General features: G+C 44.3%; 1 protein-coding gene across 2 annotated transcripts in view; it reads right to left on the bottom strand.

The window, feature by feature from the left end:
- Positions 1-5139: 5139 nt before the first annotated feature.
- SCML4 (Scm polycomb group protein like 4) overlaps positions 5140-23084 on the bottom strand; it is a 92899-nt gene continuing 74954 nt past the window's right edge. The window contains exons 1-4 of one of the 2 annotated variants that reach the window (XM_011360689.1): positions 20819-20983; positions 14764-15054; positions 10567-10712; positions 5140-8031 (exon numbers count right to left, since the gene is read on the bottom strand). In XM_011360689.1, the coding sequence (XP_011358991.1) occupies positions 7906-8031; positions 10567-10712; positions 14764-15010 (519 nt within the window). In that variant the 5' untranslated portion in view covers positions 15011-15054; positions 20819-20983 and the 3' untranslated portion in view covers positions 5140-7905. Of the gene's footprint in view, positions 8032-10566; positions 10713-14763; positions 15055-20818; positions 20984-23084 lie in introns of those variants that run through there. The other variant, XM_011360690.1, reaches the window with a different exon arrangement.

Below are 23084 nucleotides of genomic sequence, written 5' to 3'. Positions count from 1 at the left end.
GTAGAAACAAATGAGAATGGACAGCAAAGTGATGCTTACATGGCTTTGCGGAGGAATTATGGGCCCGTAAGAAAAGAGGATGAGAAAATGTCTAGATGAGGTCAGACAGGAAGAGAAGCAGAAGCTGGAAGTCATAAAATGGAGGAGTGAGGAACCGATAACTCTATTGGCCTTCACTGAAAGTGACTGAGCTATAAATGCCTTTAAAGGTCATCTGGATGACCCCTCATTTTCCAGATGAGGACATGGGGGCATGTGGGGCAGTAACTTGGAGAGTTTGTTTCTTTTGCACTGCACCATAATCTGCCCCCACTGTGTGGTGTGGGACCCATGGGAGATGGGATAGAGAAGGATCTACACTGGAGGTGAGCTGTTCGGGTGTCCCTCTAGGCTTCTTCCTCCTCTTCCTCTGGGATTCTAGGATTCTCAGTATGAGGGCTATCTCTGTACGTTTGCAGCTTACCACACCTTCAGGCACAGCAATGAGATTACTTTAAAATGAACATGGTGAATGTTATACATCCAAATAATGTTGCCCTTCAAAGTAGCTTATGCATTGTAGCTCCTTATGCTGGTATATGCCTAATATATTTACATTAACAAATGAATGATGGCTGTTATTGCTCAAATCATTTCGGACCCTGTAAGGAAACAACAAACTAGAGTATGGAGACATGTCATTTTACATGTCAATGGATTACCAGACACAACCCCAATGGCTTTGGCCTGCTTCAAAAAAGAAAAAAAAATCTACTCTCATGTGATGATGATGGGCTTCAGAGTACCTTTGAAAAGAATGTGTACTAGCTTCTAAAGATGACCCCAAAAGAGAGGTACTAAAAATATTCTGAGCAGTGACAACATCCTTGGAACAGTTGCTCAGGCTTTTGAGGTGATTTCTTTGAAGGTAAAACACTCTTTCGGTATGGTTATGAAAAAAAAGTTGGTCATGTGATTCTGTGCTCAATGCTCCTATGTAACCATTTGAGAAAAAAAGAGAAGCCCCCTATATTTCCAAATCTGTTCTCAAGGGAGGAAATGGGTAAAGAATGTAGAAGGACAGGGGAAGGGTCTCTTCTACTCATCTCCTGTGGGCTGTGTATTCTCAGTCTTGCCGCCATCAGGACATATGAGAGAGTGGCTTGTGGAGAAGGCAAAGCGAGGCTGACCTGCCCTCCCAAGGCAAGCAAGGTATTGGGTGTGCAAGCTTCTTGGAAAAAGCTCTCTGCCCCTTCCAGAGAGACACTTACCTCTTTCTGCAGTTAAGCAGCTAATAGAAATCCTATGCATTTCTGAGATGCGTCACGGATTGAGAAGGAAAAGAAAAAGATATTTTGAAAGGAAAGCTCTCAATAATCATTTGTTACTCTCAAGTGCTTGCTGTAGAGCACTAGGCCAATTGGAATGTAAGATCTTAAGACAAAAAGACGTGAGTGAAATGCAAGTCGGTGACTTATGGAAGTTGACCTATTTGAGTGTTTAGAGAGTCAGAGGAAATAAAAGGCCTCATGCTCTTCTTTTGGTCTCTGTCCCTTTGGCAATTTTCCTTTCAGTGAAGATAACGGGGCTCAAAAAGAAAACACTAGTGGCTTTTTGGAGAAAATAGGAAAACTGGTCAAGTATTCATTTATTCATTCATCCAAGTAATATTAGTGAGGCACCTTTTATATGGCAGGATCTAGGCAAGGTGCTGGTAACATCTGCTTTTTCCGAGTACCAAGATTGAAATATTTTCATGGAGAATCTGCTCTATAATCCAAAATTTTATCTAAGTAAGCTACATAAACTACATGCTATACATATTTTTGGGTCTGATTTCTAAATCATTGCTAGAAAGTTCTTCTGAATAAGGTAGAATTCTCTAGAAAGCAAAATCTCCCTTTGCAATCTCTTCTCAAACCTTTCCCAATTACCACTTCTTGTGGCATTGACTCACAAGTACACACTCACTCATGCATGCACATACAAGCACGAACTCTAACTTGGGTTTGGGGGTCTTAAATTCTATAACTCTTTGATAAATTCACAGAAGATCATGTTTGCTTTTCTATCACCATTCGTAACTTGCATTTGTCTAGACTAAAGCTTCCTTAGTTCATTATATCACCAATGAGTACAATTAAGAGATAAAGTCTCAACGTGTCACAGCACCTTTTTCACAGTTTAACAACTGTAAGGTGCATGACCTTATAGATTTGTTCACGAAAACATATGTAACTTTATCACATGCTTATGTGACCGCAGCCAGATTTACGACTACACTGAAAATTCTCCAGGCCACCCTTTCTGCGTGTGAGGCCACAAAAATTTCGCTCGTTTTTTATCACAGGACTGATGAATCAAAAGGCCGTGACCTATCTAAGTTCTACATTCATATAAAGTGTCTGCTCCTCTATCCTAATGCAGTGGAGCTGGGATCTACTTGCCAATGTCAGTTTGTATTATAGGTGTGGTTACTGTATGGACGAGCTCAGTTAGAAAGAGAAAGATTGCAGAGTTGGCTTCATCTCAAACGTCTGTGTCTGATTCACAGACATCTGTGTCTCCCTGAGAAATAACTTTTTTTTACAACTAGAGCTGTCCAACAAAGAAATAAGCTACTTCCTATGGGAGTGAACTCCTCCTAATGAGAAGTGGTCGGGCAGGGCCATTTCTCGGGGCTGTGGGGGAAGCTTTCCAGCACTGGACAGGGAGCCTTCCTAAGATTTGAGGATGCTACAGGATGATGGAAGTAGCCTCCAGTCACACATGCTGACTGTAAAATGATACCCAGTGAGGGTCTGCCATTTCATAGCGTTTGGAGAAGCGAGGCTTTGGGCGTGTTCCAGAATAGGCTCCAGTGGAAGACATTTGTGTTGGTTTTTGCAACAAGCATCGAGTGCATGGAACCAACTCTAAGGCTCAGGTCATGTGGTCAGAGCAGAGAATTGTGGGCTGGCAGCCCAGAGCAAGTCTCAGTGGTATATTTAGACTCTTTGGACAGAACGATGCTCTGTCCCCACATGTCTCACACCATTATTTAATCGACCACCAAGCCAGCTCGTGGCTCTCGGATGTGTCTCCATTCCTCTCGTGCCCCTTCCTCTCAGTATCGACCCTGTCACAGCACACTGACCTGTGGGAAGGTGTCATTTGTAAGCTCTATGTGCTAAGTATGAGGAGAAACCCCAGGCTCTTTCTGTAGGATTTTAAGAGCACAGGTCCAGGGCCCTGCTTGGGAAAGCAGAGAGTGAGGAAAAAGCAAATCCTCCTTTAAAAATAGGCTTTTGCCCAGAATTGCTTCTCAGTTAGGAGAATTTCCTGAAGCCTGGGAGAGACGGCGTGAGCTTTCTTCTCAAGTACAACGTTTTGGTGAAGTCCATGTGTGATCATACCACTGTAACCACAAAGGAATCTACCACAGGAAGTGTCCCAGCTGTTGCCTATTAGCATTAGAACAAATTACACAAAGCAAATTGTTAGCAGACATGTTTCCGTAATATTTAACTAGTGGCAATAAATAAGAGCGATTCTCTTTCAAGTAAATGCTAGATTTCCAAAAATCCAGCTTTCAATTGTCCGTGAAGGAATCATCTTCAATTAGGATAACTATTGGAAGGAAGGACACCCTGGAAGCTGAGGCTCCCAGTGCTCGTCCTTGGGCGGCACAGCCAGGAGTCAGGCCGGAAGCTCAGGTGCTGGGTGTGAGTACAGCGGGGGTGTTGCAGCTGAAGTGACATCACAAGATGGGAACAGTAATGTTTGTACCTCTATCTTACCATCTTACCATCTGCTGGGTTCGCCTCTGGGCTTCTCAGCACGGTCTTCTCGTGCCACAGGGAATATGGCATATGGCAAGACAGTGTCAGAGCTGGGCAACTCCACTCAGTTCTCGGGGTGCATTTATGACAAAAACGAAATCACACCTACGGATAAGTTTTTCATCCTTCTCCTTAACAAAATATTGCAGTCTTTTAAAAAAATTACCTACTCCTTCACAATCTCATGTCTTGCTAACTGAGATGTAAAAAAATGTGAGCCAGATTTCCTTTGTCTAATCCCATTGGAGAGGAGTGGAGAGGAGTTGAAAAAAAATGCCCCATCACACCAAACATCAGAGAGCACTCATCTTCCGCTTGAATGTATGAAAACCTGGCTATATTTTTTTAGAAAGAAAGCAGAATATTTCCATCTTTCAAGGCCTTCTGAAAATGACTAAATTCCCCAGTCGCCTCTGTGCATTTTCAATTATCTTCAGAGATATGACATAATTCTCCTAAAGCAATCTCGAAAAAATAATTTAAAAAATAATTTTAATTTCTAAAAAGCAAGAAATATTCCATACAAGACATAAGTACAAAAACAGGTTATTGCAGCTGAAAGGGTTGGGGCTGTTAGAAGAGGCGCCTTTCATTGCTTTCCTAAGAAATGTATAGTTTTGTCTTCCTTCTCTCACTGTTTTTCTTCTCAAGCAAACCAACCTGAGCTCAGTGCTCCTTCCCAATGTGTTTTAATGTCATATTTGGTTCTCCTGAGGAGTGCTTCACTCCTTTTTTTTTTTTTTTTTTTTTTTTTTTTACTAAAAAAAAAAAAAAAAAACCTGGCAGCCCTGCTGAAGGGAAATGTGGGTGGAAGCCCAGTGTACGCTCCAGCGGGCACTAAGCGAGGCACTCGGGATGGGTGCTGCCTGCCCACAGGGCTCCCTGGCTAGGCCTCTGCCCTCAGTCACACAGTCTCAGCCTGGCCTGTCCAGTCATCGCCTGAGTAGGGCAGGCCCAGAATCCCAGAACCGGTCCCCAGCTGCCTCCAGGGCGCACCCTGCTGTCACTAGAGGGGACACCTAGTAGTAACAGCCTAGAGCAGATTCTGCCTCCACGTTACAAAGCTGGGGAGGCATATTAAACCAAGCAGTGTAATAGCTGATACACTCCCAGCCACTTCCTAAAGCTCTTCCAGCAACAGAGTCAGGACACGCACGCACGCACACACACGCACACACGCACACACACACGCACACGCACACATGGCATCTTTTAGCCGAAGTCTTCACAAAAGGAATAATGTGCTTCATAAAATATTTAATATACCTTAGGCAATAGAATTGTCTCTAGATTTCTTTAAAAACTTTTTAACAGACAAATATAATTGAAAATGTCTGGAACATGAGCGCACACACACTTACACACTCTAATTTGGAATTATGCAAAACGATAGCGTTATTTGCCACAACCCGAAGCAAAGCTACTGCAATGGAATAATAAGTACCATATCTGTACAAATGTGAGGCCCCCACATAAGCTCACATTTGGGCAAGAGTGACACACATGGCCTGACTCTTTAAGGTCTGTTTAGAGGAAATGGCCTGGTGTGTTTTACATTTGCTAAGCTATTTAGTTGTCCGATTTGACAAGATTTTTGAGAGGGGTGAAAATTAATTATAATTGCAGTATTGCTACAATGATTTGGTCAGCTAATTGCATTCCAGAGCAAACATAGGCAAGGAAGAATTTCTTCCCTAGGTTATTCTCCGATACAGCAGCATTCACTTTAAGAATAACGAGATTTTTAAAAAGTCAAACCGTAAATATCATGGCTTTGGCAGTCTGTCCTACTTAAAGTTTAATTTGAAATAAGATATCATCTCCGTGAGAGCAGTTACACGTGAACACGGATCCAGTTTTCTTCTAGACTTGAGATGGGAAAATCTCTCTCTGCTGAAAACTACTCAAAGGATTCCTGTGACATTATTTGGGGATGATTTTAATTTGGGGGCACCCATGTTCAAGTTTTTGTAGTGAAGGAGGTGCTAGTGAGGATGGGAGAAAATTTTGACAGCCTCTAAATGAGGTATCTGTTAATGGAAGAAGCTCCACAAGGTTGAGGGTTGAGCAGGCATAGTGGCCCAGGGCGTGGGGTTTCTGGATCTGTGTTCACAGTGGCAGTTCTGAATACAGAAACCAACCACGGCGTTTTGAAGATTACCTAACTCCAGACCAGCAGTGAGTACTTATGATTAACTAACTTTGAGAGACAGTCAATTTATCACTTCAAAATCTTGAAGATTCTGTCTCAAGGCCTGATTCAGGGTAGTTTTGTCAGGTGCCAAAACCAATAAACACTGATCTCTTCCACAACTTGATAACACAAGCTCGATTCAGTGGGAGGGTTTAGACTGTTCTCCCCCTTCCCTTCTCTGTCATGCTTTAAGTCCAGCCACCATTCATGTGTCTAAAAGCGATGTGCTTTCTCAAATACCACTCATCAAAGAGGGTCTGACAGCATGGAATATATCTTATGATCTTCACCTAATTTCTAACTGATTTACAGAGGATCACTCTGCCCATTGCCCAGGGCTACCCTCAAGTTTGTACAGGTTCTCTCCTGTACAAGGGCAGCTGGTTGAGGGGTGAGCAGACTGAAATCCCACCCTGCTCCACCCTGCCGCCCAGACTCCTGCTCAGCTGTATCCTGGAGGTAGGTGTGCCTTTTCTAATTTGTATTTGGGCCAGGGGAGACCCTGAGATTCATTTTTTTTTTTTTAATGCTCATCCTCCTCCAAAGTCTAGTATTCCTTTCCTCGTCTCCAACACTATGGGTATTTTTTTAAAAAAGAGGCTATGCCCATGGCAAAGGCAAATTCATTTTGAAGATATGCTTTCTGTTCAGTGAGAGAGAAAGAAAAAGAGAGGGAAAGAGAAAGGAGAGAGATAAGGAGAAGAATGGAGACGAGGTCGCCCTTCTGCCTAGTGAATTGTGGACGCATCGGCCTTTCCTGGACACAGCTGTGAAGGGGTAGAAAATCAATTTTTTTCCTATTACTCCACGGTGAGGAAGGAAAAACCTATTTGTAAATTGAATTAAACCCAATAATAGCATGTCTGTGTATTCGTTGAGGACTAGAAAAATTAGCCACAGATACAACTACGTAATCCAGCAATGTAACTAGAAATCAACACTCTCCCACTTCGAAGCTTAGCTGAGACATTTTTCTTCTTCCTTTTCAAAGAAACCCCCATGGCTAAATGTCACTAAGATTCTTCAGCGTGCCAACACATCGACAACTCAGTAAAGATTCTGTAAGGGAAGGAACTCCAAAGCCCCATCTGGGAAGAGTGTACTTCCAAATTCTTGCCTTTGCTGCTTGCATATCCCAGTCAGTAATAATGACTGGATGTGAACTAGAACCTTCTAGAAGACAGTTTCGCCCCAATTACCTTTGGGAGGTAATTAGGTCTTTTGAAATTGCAATCTGTGGTGCTGACTGTGGAATAAATTTCCTCTGTCTGCGCAGGCTAGCTCTTGTTCTCGGAAACCCTAACCCATCCACTGAGTACGGAATTACCAGGTTACTGCAGTGAGGGGCCTGAAATTTCATTAGCAGTCTGCCCTCTAGTGGAGCATCACAGTTTTTCTTCTCTTTCAGTGAGCAGAAGAATTCAAGTTTTCCAGATAGTGCAAGGTGAGGCATTTGTCCTCAAAAGACAGCTTCCAGAGCTGAATCAAGCAAGGCTCACAATGATAGGTCCCCAGGTCACAGTCAAAGACAGTTGGTGCTGTGGCAGGTGTCCCTGCAAAGCCTGCAGAGACAAAGGTCCTTCTCGCATCCATGGAACCCGCCAGCGTTCGCCCTGGGCGCCAGCATTCAGTTCCCCACTCTCGCTGTAAAAATAGGACCAACCTATCAGGAATGTTTGAAATGATAGTTATTTTTTGGCAAATATCATTAACACAAAGGAGCCTTTCAAAAAGGGCCACGCAGAATTATTTTTTAAAAGGCAAGATGCATGAGTTTTAGAAAAAGACCAAGTCTTTGCGGCTGTTGTTTTTAAGAAGAAAATCGATTTTGTGATGGTGGCTGGATGTTGTAAGGCAGAAGATGGTCTTGAGATCTGCTGTCTGGATTTTGCTTCTATGTTTTAAAAGCCGTCAGAACTTGGCCTGCTTCAGTTTGTCAATATGGTAGCAGAGTTTCAGCGCAGGCCCCAGCTTCAGGCCCAGGTATTTCATGATCATGTCACTCTTCAGCAACAAGAGAGCATTGCCATCAATCTCCTAGCGAAACATGATCAGAAAAAAGAAAACCCAGAAGATGGTCAGAGTGATCAAGTAGTGGCTATAATTAGACTGTGTTCGGGGTTAAGGTAAGGGAATATAGATTTACTCAGTACACATTCTCTTAGTGCCAAGGCAAGATCTTCTTAAAAAGATAAAGTAAAAATACTACGTATTCCTCTTCCCGTCACCTCCCTCGGGTCATTATAATACTCTGGATCTTTTCTTTTCCTGCTCTCTCCTGATTGAAGGAATCGGACATAACCCCAGCTGTGATCCCAATATCCCACAGATGATGTTTATCTCCTCATCCAATCTAGGGCTAAAGGAGCAAGAAATGTGCAATGGACTGAATGTTTGTGCTCCCAGCAATTCATATGTTGAAATCCTAACCTCCTATATGGTGGTATTTAGAGTTGGTGACTTTGGGGATTAATTGCATTGTCATGACGGAGCACTCGTGAATGGGATTAGTGTCCTTATACAAAGAGGAGATGGCAGTCTGCAACCAAGAAGAGGGCTCTCGCTAGACTCAGACCAGGCTGGCACCATGATCTTGGACTTCTAGCCTCCAGAATTGAGAAATAAATTGCTATCGTTCATAAAACAGCCAGGTACATCGGCTACAGCGGTCTGAACTGACTAAGACAAAGTGTCATCATTAGACCCTGAAACTAGTGGTTCCCTTTCCATTCCAGATGCTGGTATAAGGCTGTGACTTCCATCCATCCCTCTAATCTCTTATTTCTTTTCTTGGTAAGCCCACCTATCTTTAGCTGATTACCAGATTACAAATTATACTCTATGAGTGATTTGGGGTGTTTTTCTGGGCCAGTCAATAATTCTCGGTGCACCTAAATAATGCACCCGCTTCATCCCAGGGTTTAGCACAAAGAACAACTAAGGGAATGCTGGTCCTTTGAGGGCCTGGTATTGCTCCCATTTGTCTCTGAAAATGGGAACCTTCCAGAACGTATGTCGAATTTATGAATCTGGTAAACCTAGGTTTCTCATTCTCCTCTAGTGCTGTTTTCAGGTCTGTAGAGACAAAGGGTAGAAATTTGGGGCACTCAGGTGGGGAGAAGAGGCATGGTTACAGGACTCATATAACTGTACAAGGGACACCGGCCCCTCTCATTCATCTTGCCAGTCCTCCAGCCAGTATAGATGAAGCATCTACTCTGTGTCACGCACTCCTCGTGTCCTTGGCAAAATGGCAGAGTAGGAAAATCTCATCTGTGGGCTTTCCCAGGGGTGTCATTGCCTAATGTTCTCTCTTTACCCCACCCACCGACTTCCACCATCTCCTACCACTCTGGAAGAGAACCAGCCTTCTCCCAGCTCTGTCTAATCATAACCCACTCTGTGGTCCTTGTTCTCAAGACCCTGATATTAGGCGAGGTCAAATATATCCCTAATAAAATGTGAGTGTTGGGTTAGATGAGAATCCTCCCCAGATCAGAGAGCTGGATTTCTACAACAGAATCACCAAATAAAATGAGACAGGAAGGAAAAAAATAATGGTTACTGTGGAAGGCAGAAGACTGTTCCCTTTCCTTCCCCCAGTACTTCTATGTCCTAATCTGTGGAACCTGTGAGTATGTTAGTTTACCTGGCAAAAGTGAATTATGGTTGCAAATGAGATTAAGGCTGCTGATCAGCTGACCTTATAATAGGGGGAGTATCCTGGATTATTTGGGGGAAGGGGCAATGTAATCACAGAGGCCTCAAAAGTGGAAGGAGAAAGCAGAAGAAAGAACTAAAGAGTCAGCAGCCTGAGAAGGACCTGGCTTGATGTTATTGGTTTTGAGGATAAGGATCAGGAGATAAGAAATGAGGTAGATCTAGATGCTGGAAAGGCAAGGAAAAAATTCTCCCAAGAGCCTCCACAGAGAATGTCAGCCCTGCTGGCACCATGAACTCAGCCCAGTGAGACCCTCATCAGAGTTCTGACCCACTGAACTATAAGGTAATAAATTTGTGTTGTTTTAAGCTACTACATTTGTGGTAATTGGTTATAGCAGCTTGGCGAGCAAAGTATTAATTCTTACCTTTTTTCCCTATTTACTATCTTTATATATTTCAGAATCTCCTAAATAATTATAAGGATGCCTACTAATAGGAGGCTATCTATGAGCCAGACACTATGCTTAAACTTTGTGTGCATTTTCTTATTTAATCCTCAAACAGCTTAGGAACAGGCACTAATAGTTTGCTTGGCATATCGTAGGTATGCTATAAATATTTGTCAAATGCACAGACAGATGGACGGGTAAGCAGGAAAACAGGTATTCCTACTATAGGCCAAAATGACAGAACATATGGGACAAATATCCCTTAAAAATAAAACTAAGTGGTCGTTGTGCTCTGAGAAGTCTGTGGTTCCAACTGGCCTCCCTTGAGTGGTGCCCTGAGGCTTAATTCAGACCCACTGGCTTCCCCCTCCACAGCCCAGAGCTCCCTGAACCTGACCCCGCCTCCATGCCTCCCCTCTCCCTCCGACCCTCTCCCAGCCCAGGCCCACCACATGCATACATGCTTTCTGAAGAGCTCCACGTGAGGCCCCAGAGCCTGTGGGTCAGCGTCTTTCACAAACCAGACCACATCCTCCACGGTCCAGGTGGAGGGGTTCCTGCTCCTTGGCCGCCTGGCATCCTGCCCGTCTGGAGAAGGGCTTGAGGCTGGATGGGTGAGCACAGAGAAGGAGACCATTAGACACTGGGATGAGGGCCTCGGCACCTAGCCATGCTGCCTGCTCCCACCTGGCCCTCAAGTCCAAGATGGTGGCTCGAGTGACCTTCTGCGACAGAGAAAGACTGTGAATGGCTTTACACTGATTGTGATGGAGTGTCCCCCTAGCCTCCCTTCTCTACCTTTAGCTAGGGCTTTTGCTTCTCTCTAGAAAGCATTTACACTCCTTGCTTTCCACAGAATTCCGCCAGCCATCAGAGCCCAGGGAGACCCCTCCCTAGACAGCATTTCTGTGTCCTGCCATCTAGACATCACCTTCCTTCACCGTTAACCCCCAAATCTTTGTTTGTTCTTCTATTAAGGTGCTTTCCACAGTCTACCTTCTATTACAATTATGCATATACTTGTCTGTAACCTCCAGTGAGATTTCAATTTCTAGAGGGTAATCTTTTTCATCTTTCCCCGCCCCCGCTCCCACCCCAATCCATTCCACAAACATCTACCGAGCTTCTCTTCTGTACCAAGTCCTGGACAAAATGTTTGGTGAAAAATGGGATCCTCTCATTACCGGGTTTATGATTATTGACTCCTCCATGGTTCTAAGTAAGTGTATTTGTAAATATGGGCTCGATCATTGTAAAATAAGTCAATATACTTTGCAGAAACAGTATAAATAACTTATACAAAAGCCTTGCGTGCTAATCCTTAATCCTGTTTTCAGGCCAGAAAAAGTCTGAACAATGAAGATGCTTCCCCACATTATAATCCTGAATTAGAAGTGGAGAGGCCTTCACTTCTATGTTCCTTCTTTAATCTCAGGGTGCAGTGGTCTTCTGCTGTCTCTTTTTTCCTCTTTTTAATGTGTTTGAGAAGTACTCAATCCTCCACTAGTGCTGAGAATTGTACAGCATCACATTTCCGAGTCTATCCTAAATACATAATGGTTTGGCTGAGAACTGGATTTACTTTGAGATTTTCCCCGCCTTTTCCTCGTTAGACCTGGAAGGGTCCCCTAAGGTGCTTTGGCACGGGCATTTTGCCAGAAAACCGTTAAAGCCCCCTGGAGCCATCTGAATGCTGATGCATGCTTATTAGAGATGATTTCACTGCACTCAACATGAGGACGAGGCATCACGGAAACCACGTTTGCTTCTGGATCCTGCCCATCTAAGCTTCGGCATTAATCAGGGTGATAATAGATTCTCTGATTACAAAGGCTGGGAGTCTTCAGTGCCAAGAATGATATTAGAGTGATCAGAGCAGAGGTCACACCTAATTTTCTGTATTCGATAGGAAGGAAAAATACCAGACTGATTCACAGCCTCATCCATGGGAGCCTAAGTTCCTTCGAGCAAGGTCGGGGAACTGTTTTCCCACCATCTCAGCCCAGGTGTTGGGCTAAGCAAGCGGGGAGGCTTGTCTTTACAGAGGAGGCGCTCCAGGTGACGGCCGTGGAGAGAAAGTGGCTCTGCCTCTGGTCCCTCGTGCTTGCTGAGGGCATCTTTCACTTTTCCAGGCTGGAAAGCAGCAGCTGGGCCAGGCTCAAGAACCTCTCTGGGGTGGGGGTGGCGGCTTTTTAGTCATACGAGACAGAGAGCAGCAGGAAGCCTGTCACACCTTGGGAGTTGCTCAAGAAGGAAGAGAAATGGAACTTCCCAGTGGTAGGTTTGTAAAGGCTTTGCAGTGGTCCCTGCTTACAGAGGTAATAACTACGCTAGCCCCCTTCCCCTCCTCCAACTGCGCTGGTGTCAGGAAGACAGATGGGTCTAGACTGACAGTCAGGCCATGCAGATGTGATTGGACATTGGTAAGACGTGATCGATGTGAAAAAATCTTGCTCCTAAAAGAACAGAGCAGGCAAAGCGCTTTGCCAAATGCCTTTACAAAGGCAGATTTCTCCAGCGTGGAGAACTTTGTGTATGGATGGTCATGTCCATTCACTGGGAGATGCCAGAGACATGTAAAAAGCGAAACCCAGTTTGGAATGGATGTGTAATTAAAGATAGTTTTTGTCATTTCTCACATTCTCCAGAAGTAGAATGACTATGAATCAGGATTTAAAGCAATCCCAGACATTTTCACAGCACAGGTACTAGTACTGTTGTCTCCGGGTCTCTCTCTGTCTCACACATACCCACAAGCACATGCATAATTTCCTTTTGAGTATTCATAGTTCAGAGAAAACATTTTAGCTAACGATAGAGCCGTATGAAGAATGGAATGAAACCCCTACCACCCACCAGCTATGTGAGCATCTTTGTGCTTCTCAGATGTGAAACAGGGAGTAGGGAAGGATCTCTAAAGTCCCTTACACCTATGACACTGCATGGTCCCTTCACATTACAGACTGTCCCATGCAACACTAAGAGAGTTAGCTTCTCACACATCTGAAAGCCTGTCCATATACAAAGCTCGCTGAATGAAGAGTCAATGGCCAGGCGTTTGGCCCTGTCCTGACCGTGATCATTCTCTATGGACCTCATTTTCTTCATTTTGTTTCTCAAGAGTATTTTAAGAATCAAGCAAATATATGGATTGGGGTTGAAGCCTGACAAGAAGCCTCTTGAAGAGAAGACTATCAGTTTTCAAAGGGGACTCCTCAGTGTCCTACCTCAGGCTGTCTGTAAATCTCCTTGGCCTTCTCAGCCTCTCTGGCAGCTGGAATTGGGGTGGGAAGTATGGGGGTGAAGGCAAAGGGAGGGCAGACATCTTTACCTCCTCTTAGTGACCTGGTCCCCAGATAATGCATCCCTCCTAGAAACAAGGCTATGTGCAAAGTATTCGAGGTACCCAGGCTATCCCACAACCTGGGCAACATCAGCTAGTTTGAAACACTGTTGTTTCCATTGTTTCTATTAAAAGAATTTTTGAGACACTGTTAGGTGAGGGAGATGGGAGATAGAAGAGAACCTGACCAATCCTTAGATTTTAATCAAGTTTTTCTTTTATTTTCTTTTATCGTGTTCACACGATCTGTGATTCTAACATTTATTGAGCTCTTACTATGTCCTAGGCCTAAATTCACATATGAACTTATTTACTGTACTAAATATACATATGAACTTATTTAATCCTTCCAAAAACCTATGAGGTAGGTACTATTATTCCAATTTCACAAGTGAGGAAACTGAGGCACAGAGTTCAGACTTGCAAAAGGTCACACAGTCAGGAAGTGGCATATCCAGGATTCTAGCCTAGATCATTCAGCTCTGCTATCCGTGTGATTATCCATGATGCGATTACGGCCTCTATTCACTTGTTTGTTTTTAAAAAGGCAAAACCAAAATGGACACCAAGCTATCCTTAGAATGACAACACTGTTATACATTACATCCCAACAAACTATCTGTAACGGGTGAGACAGAAGTGGCATTACAACCAACACTGTGGAAATTTTGCATAACTGTGGTTCTGCCTCTATATTTGTGTCCTGTAAGTGTCACTCACTATGTGAAAGAAAACTCTTTACCAACATGTGGTTCTTCTTTGTCCTGGCAGAGAGCTGGTCTACACCTCTCAGGCTCCCTTGGAGTTAAGTTTGCCAAATGGCCAGCTCTTGGCAAAGGCCTGTGAGAGGATGTGACACGAATCGCTCCCTGGCTCTAGGGGTGTGTGTGCGCCTTCTCCACCCACGCTTTCCCTTTGTGCTGGTGCATGGAGGCCTAAGGGACAGCAGAGCCACAAAATGGACAGAGCCTGGGTCCTGAAACTGGGATGCACCCCCACTGGGAACACTCACCTTGGACTCTGAACAAAGATAAACTTCTATCACATTTGTGCCACCGTACATTTTGGAATTTACTTATGACTACAGCCCAGCCTACTCTAATACACTACTTTTGTTATTTTTGTTGCTTATTGTCTGACATCAGCTGCCTTCATGAACAACAAAAATCCATGAAGGGGCTTGAGGGAACTTAATTTTCTCAGTGTTTCCATGTTCAAACAGCCACAGTCCCCTCCTCCCGCTGCATGCCGTGGTCCCAGGGTACGGGTAGAGGAGGTAAAGTCACAAGGAAGCCAGTGCATGCATTACATTACCACATCTGTTTCCTTCAAGAGAGGTCCCGTTTCTCTTGGGGCTGGAGCCTGGGGGCCTTAGCCCAGGTGCCGAGGGGCCTCCAGAGGACATGGGGCTGGTGCGGGGACCACTGGGTGTGGTGGCCGGGGTTCCCCCAAGGTGGCCGTCTCCAGAGTTCTGCCTCTTGCAGTACAGCGAGGAGATGGTAGGCAAGGAGCCCCTGTGAGTAAAGGTGGAGGCGGAGGGGTCCATGCTGTAGCGATTCATGCCCACAGGGTTCACCAGACACTCCTCAGTGATGACCGTTTTTGCTAAGCAAGAAGGCAAAGCAGAGAAGCAGAGATCAGAAAGCAGTTCAAGGAGCCACCCGGTGCTCAGTCTTGGTATTTCCTGGCATTACGGATGCCACTATCTGTGGGGATGGGAGCTGAGGAGGAATGGACCTCTGCTGCATAATCCCAAATAGCTCGGCCTCTCAGCCAACTAAAACACCTGCCTCACCAACGAAGCGTGTTCTAGTAGGGATTGGGAGATGTGCCCCTCTGTGTTTAGAGGGAAAAGTGATTATCTTGGTTACTGATGACTTGGAAATAAAATTCAAACAAGGTCTTTCTGTCTCCATGGTCCTGCTCCTCTGACAGGCTCTGCTGGCTTGTCTGTATCTCCCTGCTCCCTCTTCTCTTGCCTACCATCACTGCCTTCCTCATGTGGACTGAGATTCTTGGGACAGATCAAGCAGGAGTCACAATGTCCCCGAGTTAGAAGACTTTGGCCTGGGTGGTGACCAGGTGAGATTCTGCTTGCTCCCCAGGCTTTTAGTCTCAAACACATGCGGGCATTAACCTTCCACCAAAGCTAACAAACTGGGGACACAAGTGATGATCTGGACAGTGCCATGATCCTCCCCAAACCTTGCAGATGAGATAAAGAGCCAATCTAAAGTGCAGGGGGAGTAGAGGACCTGAAGAATCAGCCAACCTCATCCACAGCTTGCTCCCCATCAAGTGAATCAGGACTTTCTGTACTTACAGCTCTTACAGGCTGTTGAAGATATACAAGTGGCCAATAAGCACGTGAAAACATATTCCACATCACTAGTCATTGGGAAATGCAAATCGAAACCACAGTGAAGTACCACTTCACACTCACTAGAATGGTTATAATAAAAAAAAATCAGGTATTAAGAAGTGTTGGTGATGCTGTAGAGAAATTGGAACCCTCAGACACTGCTGGCGGGAATGTAAAATAGTGCAGCCTCTTTGGAAAACAGTCTGGCTTTTCCTCAAATGGTTAAAAATAGTTACCATATGACCCAGCAATTCCACTCCTAGGTCTATACAAGAGAAATGAAAACACACGTCCACAAAAATTTTATACATGAATGTTTACAAAAGCACTATTCATAATAGCCAAAAGGTGGAAACAATCCAAATGGTTATTAACTGATGATAAACAAAATGTGGGGTGTCCATACAATGGAATATTATTCAGGCATTAAAAAAAAAAATGAAAGACTGATAATACTATAGCGTGAATGAGCCTTAGAAATACTATGCTAAGTGAAAGAAGCCAGCCACAAAAGACCATGCATTAAGTGATTCCATTCATATGAAATGTCCAGGATAAGCAAATCTATAGAGACAAAAAGTAGATTAGTGGTTGCTTAGGGCATGGGGGTTGATGGGATAGAGGGTGCTAGCTAAAGGGTGTGATGGTTGCACATACCTGTGAATATACTAAAAACTGTTGAACTGTTCAGTTTAAATGAGTGAATTAGATGATATATGAATCATATCTCAATAAAGCTGTTTTAAAAAGTCATTGCAGAAGTCCCGTGTTAGGTGTGAACATGTTCTTGAAGGTGTTGTAGTCAAGTCGGACAAACACTGCTTTGGCCACTAGGCCACAAGTGAGCTGAGCAGCCTAAGGGCGAGCGTGCTCTGTGCCTCATGCTTTGTAGCAAATGGAGTGCTGCAAGATGTCTTCAGGAACCTGGAACACTGCACCTGTGCCTTGATGGCCTCTACTCTGGGTCAGAAGATATCAGTAGGAAGATTCTAAAAAGGACCGGGCTACAGAGCTATATTCTAGGCTGCTTCCTGAAGGAAATGAAGGAGAGAAAAACTAACACTTATTGAGCACCTACTACAGGTCAGCACCATTCTAAGCCAGCAAGCGACAAGGCTGTCATTACATTCCCTTTATTGGAAAGTACCCATAGTTTTGGACACTAATCTTTTGTGTCTCCAGTGCCAGGTGCTTTGGTAAATGTGAGGAAACTACTCAGTGTCTGGTATACAGACAGCACTCATTTGGGCCGGTTTAGCAGTGAGGCAGCTGTTAGGCAGAATATGCATTACAATTCAGATTATAAAGGACTAAATATACATTCTTCATGTAGATGCATGATAAAAAAATAAAAAAAAGATTTGGCTACAACATTTATTCTGTTTATTAAATATTTTAAATCCAAATTAAATATGACCACATAATTCTGATTGTTTAAGATAGAGAATGCTGATAATTCACTAATCTGTATGATCGTTGGAAAATACAGATATGGATGGAAGATTGTTCTCCTATGACACTGTGGAAATGGGAAACAAGGGAGCTTGGACGTTATTGGTTTAAAAACTGCGACGACCATGGATGAGATCAAAGGTAATAAGTCAGCTTCTGGGCTATGATCCAAATGAACTCATTAGAAAGTAAAACTGACTCAAGAGAACATCAAGTTCTCTACCCAGCAAAAAATGCACCAGCGGTTCTGAAGTCGGGCAGGTGGACAACCACAGAGATGCCACCAAACCCCAGCCATGGCTCCGCACAGCCCGTGGCTCCCAGGAAGCCTGGAGTGAACAGCACAGCCAGGTGCACACACCAGGGTGCCGTTCACAATTGATGAGATGCATCTGCTCAAACCTGATTAAAACAAACTTTCCTCACCCTTATAAATAGGGGAGCTGACGCTCACATCATAGCAGAGTGTAAAAATGGCTGATACGATGAAGGCCTTCCTCGTTCGACCACAGAACTGAAAAGGACCTTCACAGAACACCTGGCCAGCATGTTCCCAAGCTGATTTTAGGTGGTACTTTGGTGTATTCATTTCCTAAGGCTGCAGAAATTACCACAAACTTGGTGACTTGAAACAACAGAAATATATTCTCTCATAATCTGGAGGCAAGAAGTCTGAAATCAAAGTGTCAGCAGAGCCATGCTCTCTCCAAAGGCTCCAGGGGAGGGTCCTTTCTTGTGTCTTCCTAGCTTCTGGTGGTTGCCGATGATCCTTGATGTTTCTTCGCTGTAGACACATCCTTCCAGTCTTTGCCTCCACCATCGCATGGCACTCTCCCTGTGTGTCTGTGACTGGGTCCAAATTTCCATCTTCTTATAAGGGTACCTGTCATTGGATTAGGGCCCATAATCCAGCATGACCTCATTTTAGCTCAATTACATCTGCAAAGACCCTATTACCAAAGAAGGTCTCATTCACAGGCACTGGAGGTTAGGACTTGAACATATATCTTTTTGGAAGACACAACAACAGGTGGACATTATTTTTTTATAGTCACCTATTTTAGTGCACATCAGTAAAATATAATTAGCCCATCAAATTATGATTCCACTGATACCATCATTGCTTAAGATGAGTAAAGGCTAAAGTTAAAAGAAATGAAGCCATTGAAAGGAATATCTTGAGTAAATGCTTCTATAGGTGTTAGTGAGACATAGTAAAAATTGCAAATGTGGTATATTAACACAGGAATGCATTGAGGTAGCCCCTACCCCTCTTTTCAGGCATATCTAGAGATGGAAATAAGGTAAATATCTAGAGAGGAAAATAAGGTAAATATAACTGAACCTCTTATTTAAAAGCCTCCCCAAAGACATTTTATAATCTCTGTCACAGGTTAGGTCATTTTGCTACAAATCTCATTGCCTGAAAGTTCTTCCTTACATCTAACTCCAGTTCCTCTTGCTTTAGTGAAAAAAATGACTACTGGATATACACTCTTTATACTATTTAAAACCATGAAGTCATCCAACATACAGGTAGTTGAATTACAGCTATGCAGAACTTCTAGTAGCTTAAGAATTTTAAAAAATGGGACACGTGGATTGTTTGTTACCTAAAACTACTATTTAAAGTTGAAAAAAAAAAAAAAGACCAAATCTGTACTTGTAAAGAGAACTAAAATTTTTTAATGGTTTTGTGGCTGACTGGTGAGTGAACACCAGATGGGGCCAGCGGACCTGGGATGGTCCAGGCATAAATGCCAAGCGCGGATCCAAACCCTGCTCACAGACTCCATCCAGCAAACCACAGGGCTGACAGGTTAAGTCTTTCATGGTCCTTTTCTCTTGGATTCTTAGAAAATCCCTTCTCATCTGAATTGAGCTATCTTGTTACCCTGACACCTCTCATTAAACAAGAGGATATGACCCAACCTCTACTTAAGGCCATTTAATCACTGTGGAGACCACTAGCTCAGCAAAGTGGGGTAAAAAAGAGGCGTTTTATGTACCTCTCTTCTATAACTCCCTGCCCTATCCTAGAGACTAAGGATGCCGCTTGTAAATCATTAAATCTTTTCTCTAGAAAAAGAAATAATCTGCTTTTGTACGATCACCCGAGCATGCTGAAATAGAAAGGCAAATGCACACATGGCACGTTTGAAAGAAGCCTGCCACCTGATCAAAGGTAACTTTCAGGGGAGCCCAACGTTCCTTCTTCACAATGGTTAATCTAGACTATGGTTTCCCTCGACCGCTGTATAAAGCCTAACCATGAGTGAGGCCACAGGACACCCTAGAAGAGTTCAAACCCACTCTAGCCTCAAGGGTTAGCCCTTTGCTTCTGAATCTGAAACATGTCTAAGCCTCACTTTTGGGGGAGCAAATTCCAGGATCAGGAGTGTGTGAATTCCCCCTCCTCCCTCATCCCTGCAGAGGCCTCTGCAAAGGCTTTTAGGAAGCCCGGTGCAACCCATTCTTGCTACAGTTCTAGAGGGTCAGGCACAAGCACCTGGAATGTAGAGAGCCTCTAGAGAAAAGCAGGAAGAGGCAGACAGACAGGAAGAAGAAAGCCAAGACCCAGAAAGAGAAAGAAAAATTCCCAAAGCATTGAGAGCAGGTGGAGAGGAAAAAGGGGCCCACGTGTATAAAACCACAGACACTCTTAACCAAGTTTCAGTTCAGACTGGCGTTGATTAATTGCCATTTGTCTTTTAGGACACAAGACCTAACTGCTCACAGTTAAGTGAACTTGGACTATTTATTTTATTTAAAAAATTTAAACTGGCACTTCACTTGAATTCTCTAACCAAGTACCCTAAAAAGCAACAATACCACCATCTGCAAAATTATTCTCAAATAATATCTATTCATGCAATAATAACTCCCAAATTCCAGAGCTTTAGACACTATTCTTTTCCAGTAGTAAACGGTCTTTTTCTCTCTCTCCCCACATCTCTCTCTCTCTCTCTCTCTCTCGCTCGCTCTCTCTCTCTCTCTCTCTCTCTCTCACACACACACACACACACACACACACACACACCGCACTCCCCACCGTATCTCCCCACATCAGTCATAACCCCCCAATTGCAAAGAGTGAACCCTTTTTACAATCATCACTGCCACATCCCCCAGGCTGGTAGCCTGTGTCTTTTCTAGGGACCATTGCCAGCGGGTCTGCAAAACCCAGCAGGCCACATCACCCTGCGCAGGCTGACAAGAAGATCAAACCACTGGGTCAGCATCCAGAGGGCTCCTGTGTGAATGGCTCAGCTGCTTAAAGAGACGGCAGCACCAAAAACCCCCAGCCTGGAAACCCAGATTAGAGAAGAAAATAATACAGGTGGCCCGATATCACTGCAACTGGAATAGCTCTGGAAGAACTATTACACAGTGCTTCACCAGGTGAGGGGCACAGTCAGTAAGCTCTAGAATGTGGAGAAAGAGACCTGCAAGGATAGAAGCAAAAGGAGGAAGCAGGCAGGAGGAAGAAGGCCTCAGGAAACAGTAGCAAGTCCCCAGCAGAGCGGCACAGGGACACAGGGCATTTTTTCCTACCTTGCGTAGCTGGGTCTCTGCCACTAGGCAGTCTCACGCACGCTCCTCTCAGGCACTGCTCGATGCCCAGCACCTGCTCGGTACTGTGGGAGGCAGAGAGACCTCTAAGGGACTTCTTGGTGTTAGAAACCTGAAGATTTCCTCTCTGTCCTCGAGCTGCCTTTCACTGAGGTTCCTGTAGAGGTTTGCAGATTTTCTTTTCTTAGGCAGCCCCGCCCCTTGTTCTCAATCAGATAAACTCATCATGTTTTCCCTGAGGGCCCTCTGTGGCCTCTGGTCCCAGCCTTCCTGGTTCAAAGGGCACCAGGCCACACCACCTATGAAGCTTAGCATTTCATTCGGTTCAATTAAATTTTCCATTAACTTGGTCTCTGGCCAGTATAGATTTTCTCTTTAAGCTTGTCTCTAAGTTCAGATCACTCAGCCCTCAGAATCAACCTCATGACTCCCTTCTGATCCATTTAAGTACATTTATATCTTTTCTCCCCTAATGAGATGCACATAATTTTAGTGCCTGCCACCTGAACTTCTTTTGTGCTCCCTGATGTTTCTGGTTTGCCTAAGACTTTGTTCTAAGCCTATGGGTTGATTTCTTCCTGTGGAAATTTTGTCCAAAGGCAATGTTGCCTGAAGTCAGCAGGTTGGAATAATGAATGCCTTCTAGTCTCCAGAGTAGAGCAGGTTTCATGACCATCCTGTTTCTTGAAGCTTTGCCAAGCCGCTACCTCAAGGCTCAAGAACTCCCAAGAGGTGGGGAAGGGTGAAGATGGAGGAGACCTTCCACAGACATGCCCTGTGTCCTCAATAGCCCCCACACTTTGGGGTCCTTCACAGAACTTTGGGGAAATTAAACGTGGTTTCTAATCAGGAAAATATTGGAGTCCCTGGAAGAGAGGACACCTTATAAGTTTGGTTCTAAATGGGCATCTTGACTTTTAGGAAGGCTCACGGTGCCTTTCAGTATTCCTCACACTCATGAAGCAAGCTGCCATGTTGTGAGGTGCTCTGAGGAGAGGCCTACATGACCAGGAACCAACAGCTCGTGGGAAACTGAATCTTGCCAACAACCCCATGAATGAGCTAAGAAGTGGATTCTTCCCTAGTTGAGCTTTGAGATATGCGCAATCTTAGGGGAGACCCAGGGCCAGAGGGCTCAGTTAAGCTGCGCCTGAACTCCTGACTCACAGAAACTATGAGATAATAAATGTTATTTTAAACCACCAAGTTTTGAGGTAATTTGTCACACAGCAGTAGATAAAAACAGATGGGGAAAGGGGATTCCTTTCCTTCTTCATACTCTGCATATCCAGATTGGAAGCTGTAATTACTAATTCAGTAGCAGCTATGATGTATCTGCTGTGGAATATCTGTCCAATTCTCTACCAGGAAATTTACAGGATTATTTTCAACAAAGGAATTACTGTTTATATCTGAGGCCCAGAAACTGACCACTAATAGGAGAGTTCATGAAGTTTATCTTAGAAGCCTACTGGGTCCCTAAGTTGCTTTAATTCCTCTTGGCATGGTTTGCCATTTTAACACTTGTCCTGATACATGGCCAACAGACACTGGTGTGGATAACCTGCAGATATTACCTTAGACCCACCACAGGGGTTCATGGTATCAGTCCAGGGGAACAACACCAAGGGCTGGAGAGAATCTCTAATTACAGCTCCTTGTGGGCCCTGGAAGCTTGGGAATGGCCACGTCTCATATACTTGGTCCTTTGCTTCCATTAGTCCTGTGCTTTCTGTGTTCTGACGTATAAATCAGAGAACTTAGTCACTGTGTCCTTGGATCTTCTTAGAGGTATGGCCCATCCCCTACCTCTTCTCTTCCATCATAGGCAGGAGCCTCTCTGGACAGGCCTGCCAGAGACACAGAGGCCTTCTGTAGCTGACCCAGGAGTCCCCAGCATCATCTGGCCAGTTGGAGAGTGACTCATGGGGGACTGAAGAGTGGGGATGTCACATAAAAGACAGTTAGCCTAATGGAACAAAAGAGCAGATTTTCAGTGGATTTTTTTATTCAAACAGAAGGAATGAGACCAAGGTAGGAGTGTCTTTCAGAGCATTCCCGAGACCAGCCCTGTAGGAAAAAATTGTCCACCATGGCCTTTTTCTCTGCGGGTCTTTTTCTCCTCCACACTCCCGCATAGGGAAGCTCTCCCAAACAGTCGAGAGCCTCGTGGGCATTAAACATCCTCATCATTCTGTTCTTTAAGTCTTAGGTATTGACATCTTCAATCTGGCTTTATTTGTGATCT

Source organism: Pteropus vampyrus, unplaced genomic scaffold, assembly GCF_000151845.1.
Source record: "Pteropus vampyrus isolate Shadow unplaced genomic scaffold, Pvam_2.0 Scaffold58, whole genome shotgun sequence".
NCBI classification, from domain to species: Eukaryota; Metazoa; Chordata; class Mammalia; order Chiroptera; family Pteropodidae; genus Pteropus; species Pteropus vampyrus.
The sequence above is the reverse complement of the archived record's forward strand: the minus strand, read 5'-3'. Positions and strand labels throughout refer to the sequence as shown.